Source organism: Drosophila guanche, unplaced genomic scaffold, assembly GCF_900245975.1.
Source record: "Drosophila guanche unplaced genomic scaffold, DGUA_6, whole genome shotgun sequence".
Classification (NCBI taxonomy): Eukaryota; Metazoa; Arthropoda; class Insecta; order Diptera; family Drosophilidae; genus Drosophila; species Drosophila guanche.
Genome location: NW_022995746.1, coordinates 692,238 through 709,049, shown reverse-complemented (window position 1 = coordinate 709,049; position 16,812 = coordinate 692,238). Strand labels below are relative to the sequence as shown.

General features: G+C 40.5%; 2 protein-coding genes and 1 long non-coding RNA gene across 5 annotated transcripts; 1 reads left to right on the top strand and 2 right to left on the bottom strand.

The window, feature by feature from the left end:
• Positions 1-1,599: 1,599 nt before the first annotated feature.
• Positions 1,600-3,230, bottom strand: LOC117582221 (tubulin-specific chaperone C). The gene is made up of 2 exons (XM_034269829.1): positions 3,147-3,230; positions 1,600-2,923 (listed from the first exon to the last, which is right to left on the bottom strand). Exon 2 carries the CDS (start codon positions 2,909-2,911, stop codon positions 1,814-1,816), a length of 1,098 nt encoding a protein of 365 aa, XP_034125720.1. The 5' UTR covers positions 2,912-2,923; positions 3,147-3,230; the 3' UTR covers positions 1,600-1,813.
• Positions 3,231-3,656: 426 nt separating this feature from the next.
• On the top strand, positions 3,657-4,725 carry LOC117581968. Its single transcript, XR_004573694.1, has 4 exons — positions 3,657-4,202; positions 4,260-4,332; positions 4,394-4,456; positions 4,514-4,725. It is a non-coding gene; the product is annotated as an uncharacterized LOC117581968 (long non-coding RNA).
• A 358-nt stretch (positions 4,726-5,083) lies between these two features.
• Positions 5,084-16,755, bottom strand: LOC117582378 (nicotinate phosphoribosyltransferase). Of its 3 annotated transcripts, none has more exons than XM_034270045.1 (12): positions 16,502-16,755; positions 14,201-14,520; positions 12,810-12,980; positions 12,621-12,747; positions 12,107-12,190; positions 11,908-12,035; positions 10,062-10,202; positions 9,821-9,992; positions 8,866-9,264; positions 6,618-6,883; positions 6,150-6,559; positions 5,084-6,086 (listed from the first exon to the last, which is right to left on the bottom strand). In XM_034270045.1, exons 2-12 carry the CDS (start codon positions 14,292-14,294, stop codon positions 6,009-6,011), a joined length of 2,070 nt encoding a protein of 689 aa, XP_034125936.1. In that variant the 5' UTR covers positions 14,295-14,520; positions 16,502-16,755; the 3' UTR covers positions 5,084-6,008. The 3 variants fall into 3 exon arrangements, with proteins under 3 accessions (XP_034125936.1, XP_034125937.1, XP_034125938.1); XM_034270046.1 differs by lacking the exon at positions 16,502-16,755 and adding an exon at positions 15,123-15,378; XM_034270047.1 differs by lacking the exon at positions 8,866-9,264.
• Between the last annotated feature and the right edge of the window lie 57 nt (positions 16,756-16,812).

Here is a 16,812-nt window from a genome sequence, read left to right as displayed (position 1 = left end):
GAATAAAGACACGGGCATTAAGTGGCAATCGATGGGTACTGTGGATGCGGAGAGATGGAGACTGACAGGGTAATTACGTTTTGGGAGTTAAATTTGGGGTGGTGGCATTTGGTCTAACAGCCACAGACATGGGGTCATCAAGCAATTCAATTGAATATCTAAAGCACTTCTTGCGAGTATTAATTATCTATCATTGACAGAGAATAAGCTTTCCAGAATAAACCAAAATTTTAAGATGTACTGTTTATTAAGAGAGTGGTGTAGCCAGTTTTACAGACAGTGGAAAGGTTGGTACTTTTTACTGTTCAAGCTGCGTAAAAACCCACAACGCAGTTGGAGACGCTCACAGCACAGTCTTAAAGCAACAGAAGCGCATAGAAAAGTTTTACAGCCATGTACCAAAAGGTTTTACATTCGCCACACTCAGTTTAAGAGCCACTGCTCAGAATCTCTTTGCATCCTCTTATCCTCTTCTCTCTCTCGGTGCACTGAAAACCACAATTTTGATTAGAAAATTGCACCAAGTTCTGGCGCCCCATTGTGCTGCTTGCATAGCAATCCCAAAGTGCCCACCCACCGTACCCCTCAGCAAATGCCACCTAATTGACGGTTAGCTACTGTCTCTGACTCTTATCGTAGCCTTACTTTACCCATTAGCTGTAGCCAACTTTGCCCTTTTGTCTTGGCCAACAGCAGCAGCGGCAACCTCCGAAACACGTGCTAAATTGTTTGCACTTTACCTTTTGTTCCCCCCTCCTCCTCCACCTCTGACTACACTTTGCTTTGCTTGCTCCTTGTCTTTTCTTTATCAGTGTGCTCCACCGCCCCACAAACACACACCCAACACCCACCACACAGAAGCCACAAAGTGGACAGCTGTTCTCATGTTGACAGCTTATTACATAACCTCATTCTTCGCTCGCACGCCATACATTAGTAGGGGGGGGGCATGAGCAACGGCAACGCTGCTGTAAGTGTAATTTGCAGTTCAATTACCTCACTAATATGGCATGTCGATATGGTCGCAGCGGTGGTCTCCGTCTTCCCCACTGTCATTGGCTTTCTGCCCACACGCATGTAACTCGAATTCGTTAATTATTATGACAGTCGGACGAGCGGTCATGTCGACAGCCGCAACAGAAATCAACAGCGCAAGGAGAGGCCTTGCCTCAGTAGCATAAAGAAGAATGATTACACTGCCTCTCAAGCTTGTGATGTTATGACTCCCCTTTGCTTCCCGACCAAAGAGTAGCCCAAAACTGTGGCCAAACTTTCGCTGTAGTACAAACCGCACGACAGAGTTGACCGACCCTCATCAATGTCCCTGTGGCCAAAGAAGTTACCAACTTGAGAAGTCCTGTTGAGGCCACACATGAAACTTGCATGAGAATCGCCTTCCGCACTGTCCTTCCACTGTCTGCCACGCCTCCTACTGCTGCGAATGCTAACTGTAATTTGTGTGGCACTGTCATTTTGGCCAGCCACTGATTATGCTATCCCCCGAAATGGACATGATGTCAAATTGCCAGAGACACATGTACACTGCCAGCACACACACAAATAACAACTGTGACAACCCAGTGAGCGAGAAAGTGGGACTTTGAGTTGGGGAGAATACATTTGCCAAAAACAGGGGGCGGGGTTATATATATATTCTAATTTTCATTCACTTATTATCTATTTACATGCGAGTGAGAGTGCCAGTCGTGGGGGGCACCATCGGCAGCGGCAGCAGCAGCAGCAGCTCCAGCAGCAGCCAGCCCAGCAGCAGGGCATAGGCCACAACGGTCAAGAGCAGCCGCCGACGCCGCCACTATATAATCGTGCTCGTCTCCTTTTCCTTCTCTTCCTTATCATTATTATTATTATTATTGCTGAGAAAATCGCGACGCAGGGCATTCCAATTGGGTGCCGGATGATCCTTGAGCAGGCTCCAGTTGGGCGAATGCACATCCGGCGACAGCCAATTAAAGTCTGCAACATCCGTGTAGTTATTCTGGGATTTATTCAGTCCAGAAGCAGCATAGTCCGCCTCTAGCTCTGGGTAGTCGTAGTTGAACTCCCCAATCTCGATTTTCTTGCAATCCTCGATGATGGCCCGACAGGTGACATGCAGATAGATGCGTGTGGAATGGGAGGAGTGCAGTCGCAGCTGCTGACAGGCAATGGCCACGGTGCAGCGATCCAGTTGCTCGGCAAAGAAGGAACGTGCCACCGGCCCACAGAGCAGGGTGCACCGCGTGGCCTTGGAGATCTGCACAGAGCCGGGATGTCCCTGCAGCTCAACCAGACATTCACTCAAATTGGAAATGGTAATATCCTGGCCATTGACTTCGTCTGCTGTTAGCACAATGTGCGCATTTCGTCGGTTGGCAATGGTCCAAGTGAAGTTGCTGCCGCTCTGCTCCTTCTTGGGTGTCTTCTTCTCCTGTGGTTCCCCATCAACGACCACCGGCAGTGGCTTTTGCTTGGGCGCCGTCTTCTTGCCACTAAAACCAAACTTCTTCTTGGGCATCAAGCGCTGACGTGCCTCATCGTTGCTGCTGGTCAATGCATTTAGCATATTCTGACAAGACTTGATTTTGAAGTCCGAGAGAAACATCGTCGAAGCGGTTAGATAACGCTGCAGTTCCTGTATCTGAACGGTGATCTCTGGCAGCCGCTTGCTGAGATCCGGCAGCGGTGCATCGCCACTGTTCATGTCCAGCATCAGGATGCTCTTCTCAATGTCGTAGGCGCGCTGGCCAAATGTTTGCGCAAAGTAATCCACGCCCTCGTTCTGGACAGTCTCCTTGGAGCGCTGCTCCAACTTGACATCTAAATAGTTCTTCCTGTCCTTGTCGCGCTTGTTAATGCGATCCAATATAAGATCCTTGCGGGAGCCGGTGTCCCCGTCCAGCGTGTCCTCCATGTTGTTGCTTATCTGCAATGCAAATAGTGTTAAAAATCAATTTACATCCAAAAACTTCTTTCAAAGAGATGAATCACAACGCAGCGCAGTTGCTGCTGTTGCTTTTGTTGTTGGGGCTGCGCAGCTGCAGCAAAAATCGAACAAATCTTTGCTTTTTTTTCTCGTCCAGCTACTCTTTGGTTGTTTTTGGGCATTTCAAGTGCAAAATGGTGTAGTCTTCATGCAGTTTATTAACCTTTTTAGTGTATTCTCTTGTTTATTTTTCCAATAAAAATGGAAATAACAACAGTTAACGCAGGAGGCGCGGTGTCAGCTGTAGTGTGGCCGCGGAATTATCGATACAATATACCGCAAAACCCTTAAAAATATACCAAATATACCTTCTCATTTTCTCATATCGTCTTCTTAAATCATATTGTTCGATTTTGATGTTCTGTTTGATATTACTAGCTAGTTAGGAGTTTCAGCGCTAAAACTATAATTTTATCCGATCTATCAATCAATTCTCTACAGTGTTTCCAAATCAAGTTTAAAACTAAAAAGGTCAACCAAAAAGCATTAAACGGTACGTGACGTGAGCCTGTCAACTGTTAATTATAGTATAGTATGGTCCATTAATTACTATTGAAATGTCGTTTTCAAAGCTGCTCTCAAACTTTAATAATGACTCTTCATATCGATAATACATTTTCCGATATACATAATTGTTGCTGGATTTCGCACAGCACAATATCAAAAATAAGAAAAAAACAAAACTTTTGAATCTTAGTAGGCTGAATAAATTTACATTTCTTTTGGGTTTGTGATATGTCGGTTTTTGAGCACTCAGTCCTCAACCGGATAACATATTTTAAACAAAATTAAGTTACAAGAAAGGAACAAATTGTTTAAGAGTGTGATAGGAACAAAAAATTGTTTAAATATGAGTGAAAAATACAACAATCTAGTCATTGAAGTTCGCAAGTGATTGGATTGTCGCGAAAAGTTTGAGGATGGAGGCAGCCTCAGAACTACTCTTGTCGGTGCATTGGCTCTGATGGTAAGGAAGGCTTAATGCCTACTAAAAATAAATGCATGTAAAATGCAAACCACCAAGGCCGAGCACAGTCAATGCTGCACTTTTGACATGCAAATCAAAGCCAGAAAAAACATCCCATTATTGAGCCTTTGGAGAAGGTATTGTAAAGTCCGGCTAAGCGGTGGCAACATGAGCTCGCAGCGGTGTTGGTAACGATACAATCGGATACGAACCCGTCAGAGCAATCTGGACACAAGTTACAACACATTTTGGGTGAGTTTGTGGCGGACAACTTCTGAACAGATTTTAATGGCTTACTTTAAACAACAGAAGAATCCAGCTGAGTTAGGAGTCAGGAACAGCGCCCTGCCAACAGTCAAACTGGAACTCAACGCCCCAAAAGGTGAGCGACCATGAAGCTATAAATTCTCAATCAAAATCGAAGATTTTTTTAATTTTTTCAGCTTTTGGCTGAACCGGTCCAAAGCCCCTTCACGAATTGTGTCGTAAGTCGGTTAAGCGCGTAGGTAAGTAGTTGCACTCATAAACAGCACATCAATCGATTCCATAACTTAATCTTGCAGATGGACATCCAATTACGTGTCCTGAGTGCTCTGCCGGGTTCGCTCCCGATCGTATCGTTGCTGATTCTCCTGCTAAATAGCTTTGATGATGGCACCTCAAAGCCAGCTGCCACGAGCCAAACTCCATGGCTCAATGATCGTATCTGTTTTCTGTAACTTTAAGTTGAAAGAAATCAAATATATTGTTACATTGTTTTGCATCGTAAAATATACTGGCATGTGTTTTCCTTGGACTTGTGTCTGGGCCATGGTCTTGGTATTGGCTCTGCTCGTTTCCTTTGGTTACATAATGATTGTTATTTGCTGCAGCCACTACGTCTGCAAAGGTTTTACTTGTGGTTGAAGTACATTTCTGTCTAAATCCATCAAGCATGCGGCGCCAGAATACGCTCTCAGTAAATGTGACAGAAGTTCCTTAACGAAATAAATATAATTAATGACTGAGCACCAACTTAATGACAATTGAATGTCTTAATCTTTTCAGCAACCATAGAAGCCAATGGAAGCTCAAATTCTTTTAGACACACCAAACCGCAAATGCAATAAACAACACAACAAACACTCCGACAATTTCGTGGCTTCCTTCAGCTTATTTTGTTTTATTTTTGATCAAAACTACAGGCAACAGTTTGAAGTTTGGTTTTATGTTCTCTTTGTTTCCTTGAAGCGGTCTTTGAGTGGGGGTTTTATTTGGGTGGTTCTGTGGGTATCGTAGGGTATGCTGCGAGTGCTTTGGATGGGCGTTGTGGCGTCTACTCGTACATTTTGGGGACTTATAATTATTAAATTTTGAACATATTTACAATTGCATTTTATACGTTAAATACATAAACATAATATGTAAAGTAAGATATCGTTTATATATATATATAGAGTATATGTATATATAGTTAGGTGTGTGCTGGTGTGTGGGTCGTGTGCTTGTATGTGTGCCCTATATATTTGCATGCAAAATGTAGATACTAAGCAGCATTTGTACTTTTTTAACTTTCGTTAATTAGCGCAACATTTTATCAACACTTAAGTACTAAAAAATCTATTAAATACATCTCGATACATCTCACTGCACTCTGCGCTGCTTCTGCTCTGCTTTTTGCTCTGAGTTTTACACTTTTCTCTTGGTTGATTATTTTTCGTTTGATAAGGCACCTGGACACATTCCTGAATATAATGTGCGTTTCATACATGGATAGTTAGCAATTATTTAATTTTTAAACAAATTAAAATCGACTTAACAAGTGAAGTAAACGCAAGAAAATTCGAATTCTGTTCGGAATTTCTGTTCGAAAAAAAATAGAACCCAAAATTCTATTCCAACAAAATCTAGAATATTCATATGACCAGCAAATGACTAAAAAAAAGAATCATCTTACTTCTCTGGGATGATGAGCGAGAACAGTTCTACGTCAAATTAAAGTACGTTGTTTTTTCGTTTTTCTTCGGAAATGTTTTCTCTGCTTCGGTCGGTCGGTCGCTCCCCTTATCCTTATATAGATCATGAGAGTTCGCCAATGGGCGCATTCTGCAGCCACAGATCGTGTATGAAATTGTACAGATTATCGCTGACCGAAACCTGCCAAAAACCAGAACCAATTCATTATAAATGGCACAAAATTTAATATTCATTTCGGCTCACCTTATAGGGCGTTGGGTTCAGCGTACGCTTGTGATCATTCCTCAGCGTCTTCAATGAGATTTGCACCTTTTCGCGCACCTGCTCGAGCGTCGGCAACTGCTGGCATATCTTGCCCGACTTCCAGTACACTTTGTACAGCGATTCCACATGCGAGGGTATGACATAGGCGCGCTTTGACTCCTGGAACGGATGGCGACACAACACCTTTTGGCCCACAGCTGGTGGCGGCTCCGAGACCTTTTGCAGCAGATCAATGAGTGCGTGTCCATCGGCACTGTACAAACGATAGGCGTTCTTGTTGCCCGGCATGGTGACCTTCTCCACATCCTGACTCAGCTTGATTCGCGGCTGTCCATTGATCTCCACCAGCTTGTAGACACAGCCCAAGGCAGGCTGACGCTGACAGGTCACTGGGGAAAGCGAATAAACCATTAAGATCTGTTTGAAATTCCATCTTTGATGACTCACCCAAATGTGTGCCTATGCCAAAGCAATCTATCTTATGTCCCTGCTCATTCAAGCTCAATATGGTGTCCTCATTGATATCGTTTGAGGCCACAATTGTAAGCTTATTGAACCATGGCACCTTGAAGCGTTCGGCCACCTTCTCGAAGGTCTCTCGCGCCAAACAGCTGAGATATGCCAAGTCCCCGGAATCAATTCGTATGCCCAATGCATGATAACCCAAATCGTTGAGGGCCAAAGCCACGGCACTGAAATTCAACAGCCCGCTCCTATGGAAAAGGCAAGAAAATAGCAACAAATGTTGATTAAAAATGGAGTCTACAAATTTTAACAAGTGCTGCTTGGGGTTCTCAATTCAACAAAAGTAATATTTCTTTTTAAGTTTTTCATTTTTCCACTAATTTGCAGGCGAAAAGTTTACACAAAAATATATTATTATAAGGTGTTTGGGGTGTAGAGCTCTATAAACGTGATGGAACCACATGGGTTCCCTTTTTGGGTTTTTGCAAGTGCTTCTAGAAAAATCTTTTCCTGTATTGGAATTTTTCGTTTTTTTTACTCATTTTTGAGAGCAGCACAAACTGTTGAATATTAATTTCATTTGTTCGTTAAGCCATGCAGTGTGCTCTCTCGGACGCTTTCTTTCAACTATTTACAGTTAATAAAATACTAAACAAAAAATTGTTTAAAAATATTGAAAGGATTCGAAATTTCTTCAGGGTTGATAGCAAAATGGTTCCAAGACATTTTAGACAATAAAAAAAAAAAAAATTAAATTGGGTTTCACAAAATGTTAAGGAAAACCAAACAAAATGTTTTGTGGTGAGAGTTTCAGGACAAAGGACATGTACCAGTTTTACACGGGTTGGTTAGGAGTTGGGTGGACTATGACTGCATTAGGGTGATTCAGAGTGTGGTTTGAATATTTCGCTATGTTTCTCTATAAAGTGCATAAAACAATTGGTCATTCAATAAGATGGTTTTACATTTCTTAAAGTTTATTGCACAATTTTGCCTTTGAACAATGTTTTTCTATAAATTTGACGTATTTAATTTCATCTACAGACTGTTTTCCAATTTGTTTTGTGCCACTTTGGTTAAATGTAATCACATATTACTGTATCAAACATTTGATATGGTTTTATTTGGGTGAGTGGAGCGTGTTATGCCATATGATATTATTGTGTAGTTGTTGTCTGTTGTCGCTTGATTGATTTTTGTGTTGTTTATTGGGTTTGTTGTCGCTTTGTACGAGTAACTTTGAAGACGTGTGTTTTACATACCTCTGCCAAAATAGTGCCGGAAGTCATTTTGTTTACTATGTTAGAATAGGAAATTCTTTTTGCTGTTTCAATTTTTTGTATTCATGGGTTCTCTGATTCGGTTTCGAATAATGTTTGATTAGGGGGAAAAGGTTGACACATTCAGGACGATCAAAAATAAAATGCATTAGAAACGAAAGTGAATAAAAATGAATGTTAGAAGAGAAAAGTTAAAGAAAATGTGAGTAAAAATTAATGTTCAAAAGGATAAGATAAAATGTTAGAAAAAAGTGCAAAAGGGAAACATAAATAGAAAGGGAAAGGCTTCAAAAATTAGTGAAAAGCGGAGAATATAAAACCAGAAAGTACGCATGGAAAAGGAAAGAGACTTATTTCAAATGAAAGCAAAAACAATGGAGTAAGAGAAAGAATAGAGTAGAATATTGAAATAGTATAAAGAGATAAAATCTCAAAAATAAGTAAAAACAAAAATGGCAGAAACTTCACCTGTTTTTTCTGGATTTATCTTTTAGCCTTTTTTCCAATCTTTTCCCAATTATACGAGCTTTGTTCTAAAGGACCAATGTAACACCATAGAGTAGCAGGGACACATACATAGACATACAATATATTATATATACATATATATATAACTATATATCTACATATATATGCATGTACATGGGTTGGCTTATTAAAGCGTTAATTTAGAATAAGTTTTTCAATGAATGTTTCGATGATTTTTAGTGGCGTAGTAAGGAGGGACACATGCAGCACCCAAAAACCATTAGGAAAAAGATCACCCAAGAACGAAAAGAGAGTTGGAATGGAAAGTTAAAGCTTAAGTTAAACAAATAGCAGGGGAAATTACACACAGAAATAATGCACATGATTCACATGAATAAGAAATGTTTTGGGAATGTTTAAGAAATGTTTTTTCCTATTATAAAATTCGTTTTTGTTTCCCTCAAAGAATTTTGGACATTTACCTGAATGACTTCTCGACATATTTTGGTAGGTATGCCGTCCCATTGGACGTTGTTCTTGTTAACGTTGTTGTTGCTGTTGCACTTGTTCTTTTTGTTGCTGTTGCTGTTGTTGTGCTGAGATTCGTTTCATTTAGAGTATCTTTAACGGGCGATCTACTACCACCAATACCGCCGCCACCACCACCAACAATATTCTGTGCAGCAATACCATTCTGATGGCCATTGTGATTGTGTGACTTGTGTCCATTGCTGCCTGATTTTTGGCTCTTGCCATAAGTTATTTTTTTCTGTCCATTGACAGTGCTCTGTGGCTTTGACGGACTGCTGCTGTCTTTGGATTTGCTATCATTTTGGTTACCCGATGGAAGATCTTGTGTAAGTTGTTGTTCTGTTTCTCGGCTGTTGGATAATACTTTGTTGTTGTTATTATTACCAATACAAAATCAAAAGCAAAAATGACAAAAAAGCGAGCACAGGAAACGAATGGCAAAAACATGTAATTTGGGGAGCAGAAAAACATGAGCATAAAACAACTGAAGGATGGAGTTTAAAGGATTCTAAACTAGTTTTAACAACTCAAACTTTTCCCTGTTTTATAGGTTTACTCTTTGGGGGTTTCTTGTAGTTTGGTGCACGTCTCAAAAGTTTCAAGTTTTACGAGTACAAAAGAGATCAAAACTAGAACTTAAAACCAACACAGAGGGAGGTGGAAGGTTAACAGGAGATTGACAAGGATTTAGGATGGTAATTAGGAGAGCAGCAGACTCAGCAGGAAAGGAAAGCATTCAGCATGGTAGGAGCACAATTAGAAGTCTTACAAAAGGTGATAGAAAGGTTTCCAAACACATAAACCAATTCAACACAAGGAAAAATGTAAAAAAAAAACAAACACAAACAAACAAAAACAAAAAACCCAACGAGACGTTCCGAGAGAATCTGCCTAAAAGCGAAATACCTCTTAACATCGTACGTATCGACAAGTGCCATAAATCCATCCGGAAATGCAATGGCATATGAGACCATAGCCGCCAGTTCGCCCTCACTCGACTCCTCCGTTGAGACATCCAAGACATGGGACAACATGCCACGATGTCGTACAGCATGCTCCAACAGATCCTCCATGACACCTGCAAGGTAGAACGGAAATAAATATCAAACTAATACTGAGAATTGTTTAATTGGTTTTTTGCACTCACCCGTTTTCTTGTGCTTGAGCAGACGCGTCTTGAGCTCGCCAATGCTGCTGAAACTGGTGATGTAGGCATGGGCATGGGTGCCCTTGACGGGTATGTTGAAGAGTTTGCCAGCCAGAACATTGGAGGTGCCATCAAAGCCACCTAAAAGGGAGTACGAAATGGTTTTTGTGGAGTTTAATGCTGTTGGCATTCGTAAAAAATGTGACATAATGCTAACAAAATGGAATGATGAAAGCAGCTCTCCTTCATATATTTTCCTTGCCCCAAAGGACACCTGTCTCTCTGCCATCATATATGACTTCATTTCCTCATCAAAATCCACAAACTACAACAATGCTTGCTTGCAACATTTCAATTTGTAAGCCTGCCTCTACTCCTTTTTGTGTTGGAAAGCCTTGACAGGAACCTTGACACCGTGAGTCACGCGCACGCGAACCCATCGATTGTTCGGTTAGGGTTTACCTATCATCCTCATAGGAGTTCCAACAATAATTTCGGACGCATTGAAAAGTTGCAGCGTTGAAGCTTGCCAAACAAAAACGTTGAAACGGAACCCAAAAGTTACGATGTGTGAGCGCCAATTGAAAGGAGCTCTGAGCTGGATGGTGGTACCAGGCACCGATTTCCCTATGCATGAACACCCAGTGCGAGTCCGCTCCCACACAACATTCTTTATCAGAGGGGGCATTGCGTGTGCCACCCACTTTTAGGGATATTTTTTTACTGCCTATGGGGCCCAGCGCACATTTAGTTTAACACATAAACAAGAGTTCTTGAACTTTGTCCCAACACAGAGGGGATGTATTATAGGTGGAAGGCCACAGAACGGACTAAGGGAAAGGCAGGAGGTAGGTAATCCTAGGGTTAAGGAGTAGGAGTAGTAGAAGCCTTGGTTCTAGGAGTAAGTTCTAGTAGCAAGAAGAAGGAGGAGGAGCAGGTTGATATGCCTACCGGCTACTGACAGTGACACGTGCTTTGCATGCATGCACATCATAAAAAACTCACAGGCACAAAACAATATGAGAAAACGGTGTTTTCCCTCTGTTTGTCCACCCATAACCCACTGAAAGCGATCAATTTGGAAGATGTGGGTAGGTAGTAGGGGGTTTGGTATACCCTAAAGAAGGTACATAAGCTGTGGGGATTATAATACAATGTTGATTTGGCCATAAAGCAGCACAGAATACTTCAAATGTTATGTTTTATACAGGATTAGGGGATAAGCCCTAACCCTTTTTGAAGCTACTATGACAACCATTTAGTATCATTTAAAACCACAAACAAATCGAGCTGGTAACGTTGGTTTTTAATTAACAAAAGATGTCAAACAAGTTTGTGGTTTTAAATAACATTCTCATGACTCATTCCAGGCATTACAGGACATAAAATGCTCATTATAGCGCTTACTTTTTAAACGAATTTACATCGAAATTCTAACTTATAGTCAAAGTATTTCCCTTATTAACCACTAATGTTCATGGCTTTCTACAAATATTTATCCCATGATCACAAAAAGTTCCTGCTCTCGCAACTGTCAAACGTTCCATAAAAACCATACAATCCGCACCTCGATGGCATACCCCAAAATGAAATCATTTTTTGGAAGTGACTATGACTATGACTCCGCGTTGATTCCATGCATCCTTTGCTTTTCCCCATTCCTTTTAATTGATAATGAGTTGTATGCATGCAATTTGGCAATGCCAAAAAATAAAATGTATGTTTATATCGCACACGGATGACCTTAGTTGTCACGACGCTGGGTAGTACAGAGTAGGAGGAGCAGCAGCAGGATGAGGCGTGTGAAAGTTTCAGCTATTTGTTACGATTTATTATTGTATCATACCTGTGTAGGAATATTTTGATGCGGATAGGCCACCATCTGGTCCCTGGGCACGACGCAGTCCAAATTCCAAAAGTTTGACATGTTTGCCAGCTACCATGCGATATCTGGCTGCATTCGTGGCCATTAAACTGTTATTGTTACGGGGGATAATAAATTATTAATAAATGTTATTGTTGATAAAGACGATACGATACAATACCTAGCATAGTTGACTAGAGTTAGGAGCGTGGTCTCCAGTAGCTGCACAATAATCAGCGGTCCTTCAATCTTAATGATGGGCACACTGTGGAATAAAAGAGAAGATTTCATTGGAATTTGTTTTGTAAATTTTTGTTTGTTTCTCAAGTTATCTTTGCTGCTATGATCTTTACTATATATGCTTAGCGATGTGCTGTATCTGAGATCTTTATACTCATAATCTTCAGAGCTATAAATCTATTTTGAGATAGTATTTTTTCCTAGCTGTCTGGTTTTGATACGAATATTAACTTTGTATGAGAAAATGAATCAAAAACGTCAAATTAACAGCTTTAACAGCTGATTCTGCTGATTCGCTGCAGTTCACGTGTAAAGGTTGCATGAACATAATTCTCTGTAGAAATGTACCCTAAACTGATGGGGACATGCCAGTCAGTTGCAAAAGTCAGGTTGAACGAACATCCACTATAAATATAGTTGTACCATTCCAGACCTCTATAGAGGACAAAACTCACCGTGGAAATGCCACAGTGCCCTCATCAATGGCAAACAAGGTGACCTCGCGCGCTGTTAGATTGCCCAAGTACTCAAAGAACTCAATCTCAATGCCCTCGGGCAGTGTTTGCTTAAGGTATTCAATATCTGAAAATAGAACAAAACATTATTAATTAAAGCAATATTGACATAGATGGGAAAGTACTTACCGCTTTGTGAATAGTGGAAGCTATCCAGGAATTTGAGGCACTCCTCGAGGCCAGCAAAGATGGTGAATTCACCATGGAATGGATTGTTGCGAAAGAATAAATCGAATACCGCCTGATCATCGGTCTTATCCGATTTCCAATATGCATATGCCATTGTGATTTGATATAAATCTGTAAAAATACAAGGTAAATCCAATAAATGTCTAGACTTTGATACATGTAATCCCAAAATACAACAGTTTATGTGGTGGCAAAAACGCTAACCTAATGGCCAAAGGCGATAAGATAAGAGGGGAGCAAAAAAAATGTCCACAGCTCTCATGTTGTGTTGGTGGCCGCAATTAACGTTCCAACAAAAACAAATAGAATCCAAATGCAAATTCTTATCTAAGTGCAAAGACCCTACCAGATCGTGCATTGTATTTGTTCGCCTATATCCCCGTTTCTGTGTCTGTGTGGTCTATAAATACATGTGTATGTGGCTATATATACGAGTGTATTCTCGAGATCTAGTAAGTAGCATCGAAACGCGCGCCAAATTGTCTCGGTTTGGTGCTATATAAATGTCAACCCACTTGATGTTTTTTTGGAACGAGTTTTAAATATGAAAAGCGAGAGTTTATTGGGATGGTTCTCGCATTATGGGTTTAGGTATTGCACCTATATTTATCAGACACCAATTTGATGATGATTTTGGGTATATTTCAGAGCAATGTCTTTTAAATCTACTGCAGCATGGGATATCTTAAAATGGGTTTAATTTGGGAGCCATTTTATTTATAATTCCACTCAAAATCTTTATTTTTTATCGCTAATCTGTCTACCATTTTCTATCAATTGTTCCCTCGTATTTCACTGTATTATATTCCATTTAAATTCTGAGCTGTCATCAATTTGTTGTATAAATTTCCCATAAGCAAACGGTTTGCTACAAAACATTTTCCCATAAACCTTTCTACAGCAATTTCAGTCTATTGTAATTGTTTTATAAACTTTCCTTATATTATACCACCAAAAACCAACCTATCCTTATGTATTTTGATAATTTCATAATAATTTCGAATCTTGAAAATTCTATTTCCTCCAAATCCATGGATTCCTCTCCCAATTCCTATCACTTAATCTACAATTTTTCACACATTCCCAACTCTTGGCAAATCATTCCACTATACGCGCTTAAATTGTGTTACTCTCAAATCTACATCTAAAACTTTCCTACTTGCATTATTAAAGTGCCGATTTTGTTCCTATTACAGTCAAATCTTTCTCCCTTATCGTTCCTTTCAAACGTAATTCCCTCCAAAAAACCTCACACATTTAGACCCCGTGAAAACCCAATCAACCTACCGATAAAGTATCAATCTAGCTGGAGAATTTAAATTTCTACTTACCGGTTAGCAATGGCTGGACAACGCCATTCTGGTTCATTCGTCCGCGATCCATAAACTGGCCGCCCGCATTGCAGCTCAATTCACGGTCATTCATTTTGTCGCCGATCCGCTCCGATCTGCTGTGCCTCTGATGAATATTTCTCTGTATGTTCTGTGACTATTGTTTGTATAGTTGTATTTGTCTATTTGTCGTATTGTTTACACGCGACTCGTATATGGGAGATCAACGAATGTGCCAAATAAACAAACTAATTAATTTGCTTTGGTTTTTTGTTTTATTTACTCTCTACCGAATGCCGTTGAACTTTTGTATCGAATATCTGTAAAGGCAGCAAAAATTGGTAAAATTGTTTATTTTGCGTAAGATTAATGATTGTTGTAATTGTAAATAGTTGATGCTTCGCTGATGTTGTTGCCTCCTGCTGACGTAAGCGATGGAGCACCCTATGACCGCTTGTCAATCGTTTTTGTTGAAATAATTTAGCATAAGAATGCAATAGAAATTAAATGGGAAGGTTAGGTGGAAGATATTACGAATAGTTGGGATACCCTAGATACTGGAAGGAATTTTCTGGGGAAAATTGTTCCACTGTGATTGCAATGTTTCAATTAATGCTCACTTTACTACTTTAATGGATTGTTCTCTTAATTATCACTATAAAATGTATCAAAAAGTGATGATTTTGGATACATTTATGGATAACATCATTATATATCAAAATCAATCCATCAAAAAGAGAGCATACTGTCTTCAACTCTTACAACACCAGAGACTGACTTCCTAAACAATAATTTCTTCATACAGATCACAATAGCCAACAAACCCCAACACTACGACTATAGGGTACCACAATAAAATGCAAAAATAAAACACCAAATCAGTAAAACATTTGAAACGATTATGAAATAAAAATTAGCATACGAGAGGCAAAAGAGGCGCCGGCGGAAAGCGTCAAGCGGCTAAAGAAAGAGACAGATGGTACGCGTCTTATCAATTGGCTAATCACGATATTATTGTATTTAGGCACTGGGTCAGACGACCGGCTGTCAGGCTGATAAGGCGGGCGAAACGACTAACGAACGATGATCACTTTATTTTCGATTTGTCGGATGTGTCTCACGGCACGAAAGCTTGGGGCAAAACTTTTCCGCTGAGCGTTTGGGGCTCAACTGAGTAGAAAAAGCTGCGACGCGAGCGAGTTAACTGCGAGTGGGTGCACAGAGCGGGGCACAGTGGGCGACGCAGTTCGAAAAACAATTCATAATGCAAAGATATTACTTAAACGTTTTGGTCGTGGCACACGTGAAAATAATTGGACTTTTAATAACACACGCCCTTCTTATAATCTAAGAACTTTCACTTTTGATTGGTTAATAATAAAATATGAGTCAATACTGAGGATAAGTATGTGTTTGTTTTCACTCCCAAAGACCCCACTGTGCGCTGGCAGCGACGCAAGCAGCAATAGCGATTAAGCAGAGAGCGAGCAGTCAGGGCACAAACAAGAGAGCGAACGATTGGGTGAGTGCAACAAACAGATGCAGTTTTGATACCCTAGCAGAAGGTATGATATTTTCGTACCTCAAACCCAACGCAGTTTTGAGTTAATAAATATTCTTGAGCAGCATCCACACTCGAGTCGAGCAACAGAGCATTACTTATTGAATTATCATTATCAATTATTATGTCGTATGCAAATCACTATAAAATATTCCATTAATTTCACATGCATACGAAAATGTAATGGAAATGAAATGACTCTATCAAAGCAACAATCTGCGAGGGTATCACGTGCATCGGTTCTGTCTCTTTCCCACTCTCACTCTCTCTCTCTCTGGCTATTCTCTCTTGTTTTGATTGAATTGTTAGCGCGTAGAATTTGTTGATTTTTTTTGTTGATTGTCGGTTACCCCTGGCAGCCGGCAGAGGGCGGGGGTGGGAGCCAGATACCTTTTTGTTTTTTTTGGGTATTTTGTTTGATTCAGCGGCTGCTCTGGGGGCTGGTGGCTGCCCCATGATGACGCTGCTCCTGCACACTGTCACTGCTCCTATTGCTGATTCTATTGATTACACACAACATGTTGCTGCATGTTTTGTGGGCTGAAGGTTGTGTGAAGGTCGGAGACGCTACCAAAACGCTTCAATTCGCACGATTTACACAAACACAATCCCTAGACACGCGCGCGCATATGCATTAAGGGGGGTTTGGGTTGGGAGATTGTCGAACCGAAGGCTTACACTTCCCAAGTGGGCGTGGACCATGGATAGAATCTCTATGTACTTGCAAATGCAACACTCACTTTCGATTTTTGCGCACGTTTCAATACAGCATTTTGTACAAATTCCAGCGGCTATTTCGGGTATTCCATTTATTCGTACGGCATTTATTTTTAGCACACAGAACTTTGGTCGAGGTGAAAAAGAAAGCGGCGTATCCAAATCAAGTTATTTCAAGGACAGGAAGTCAATGCACCAGGCAACCAGTAGTATGGGAGACCTGTAGTATACGCCAATGTCCATTAATATACTTTTTATTTCATTGAAAAGAATGTAGGCTGGAGGCGCACGCTCCAGCTGATAAGAAATAGTGATGGTTCCATGAGCGAACTGA

Excerpts from the sequence above, each read along its gene's own strand:
- LOC117582221 (XM_034269829.1), bottom strand. The coding sequence starts at position 2,911 with ATGGAGGACACGCTGGACGGGGACACCGGCTCCCGCAAGGATCTTATA.
- LOC117582378 (XM_034270045.1), bottom strand. The coding sequence starts at position 14,294 with ATGAATGACCGTGAATTGAGCTGCAATGCGGGCGGCCAGTTTATGGAT. Across the intron at positions 12,191-12,620 it reads GGCACTGTGGCATTTCCACG|TGTGCCCATCATTAAGATTG; the intron begins GTGAGTTTTGTC and ends TTTATTCCACAG. Across the intron at positions 9,265-9,820 it reads GATACGTACGATGTTAAGAG|CCGAGAAACAGAACAACAAC; the intron begins GTATTTCGCTTT and ends ATTATCCAACAG.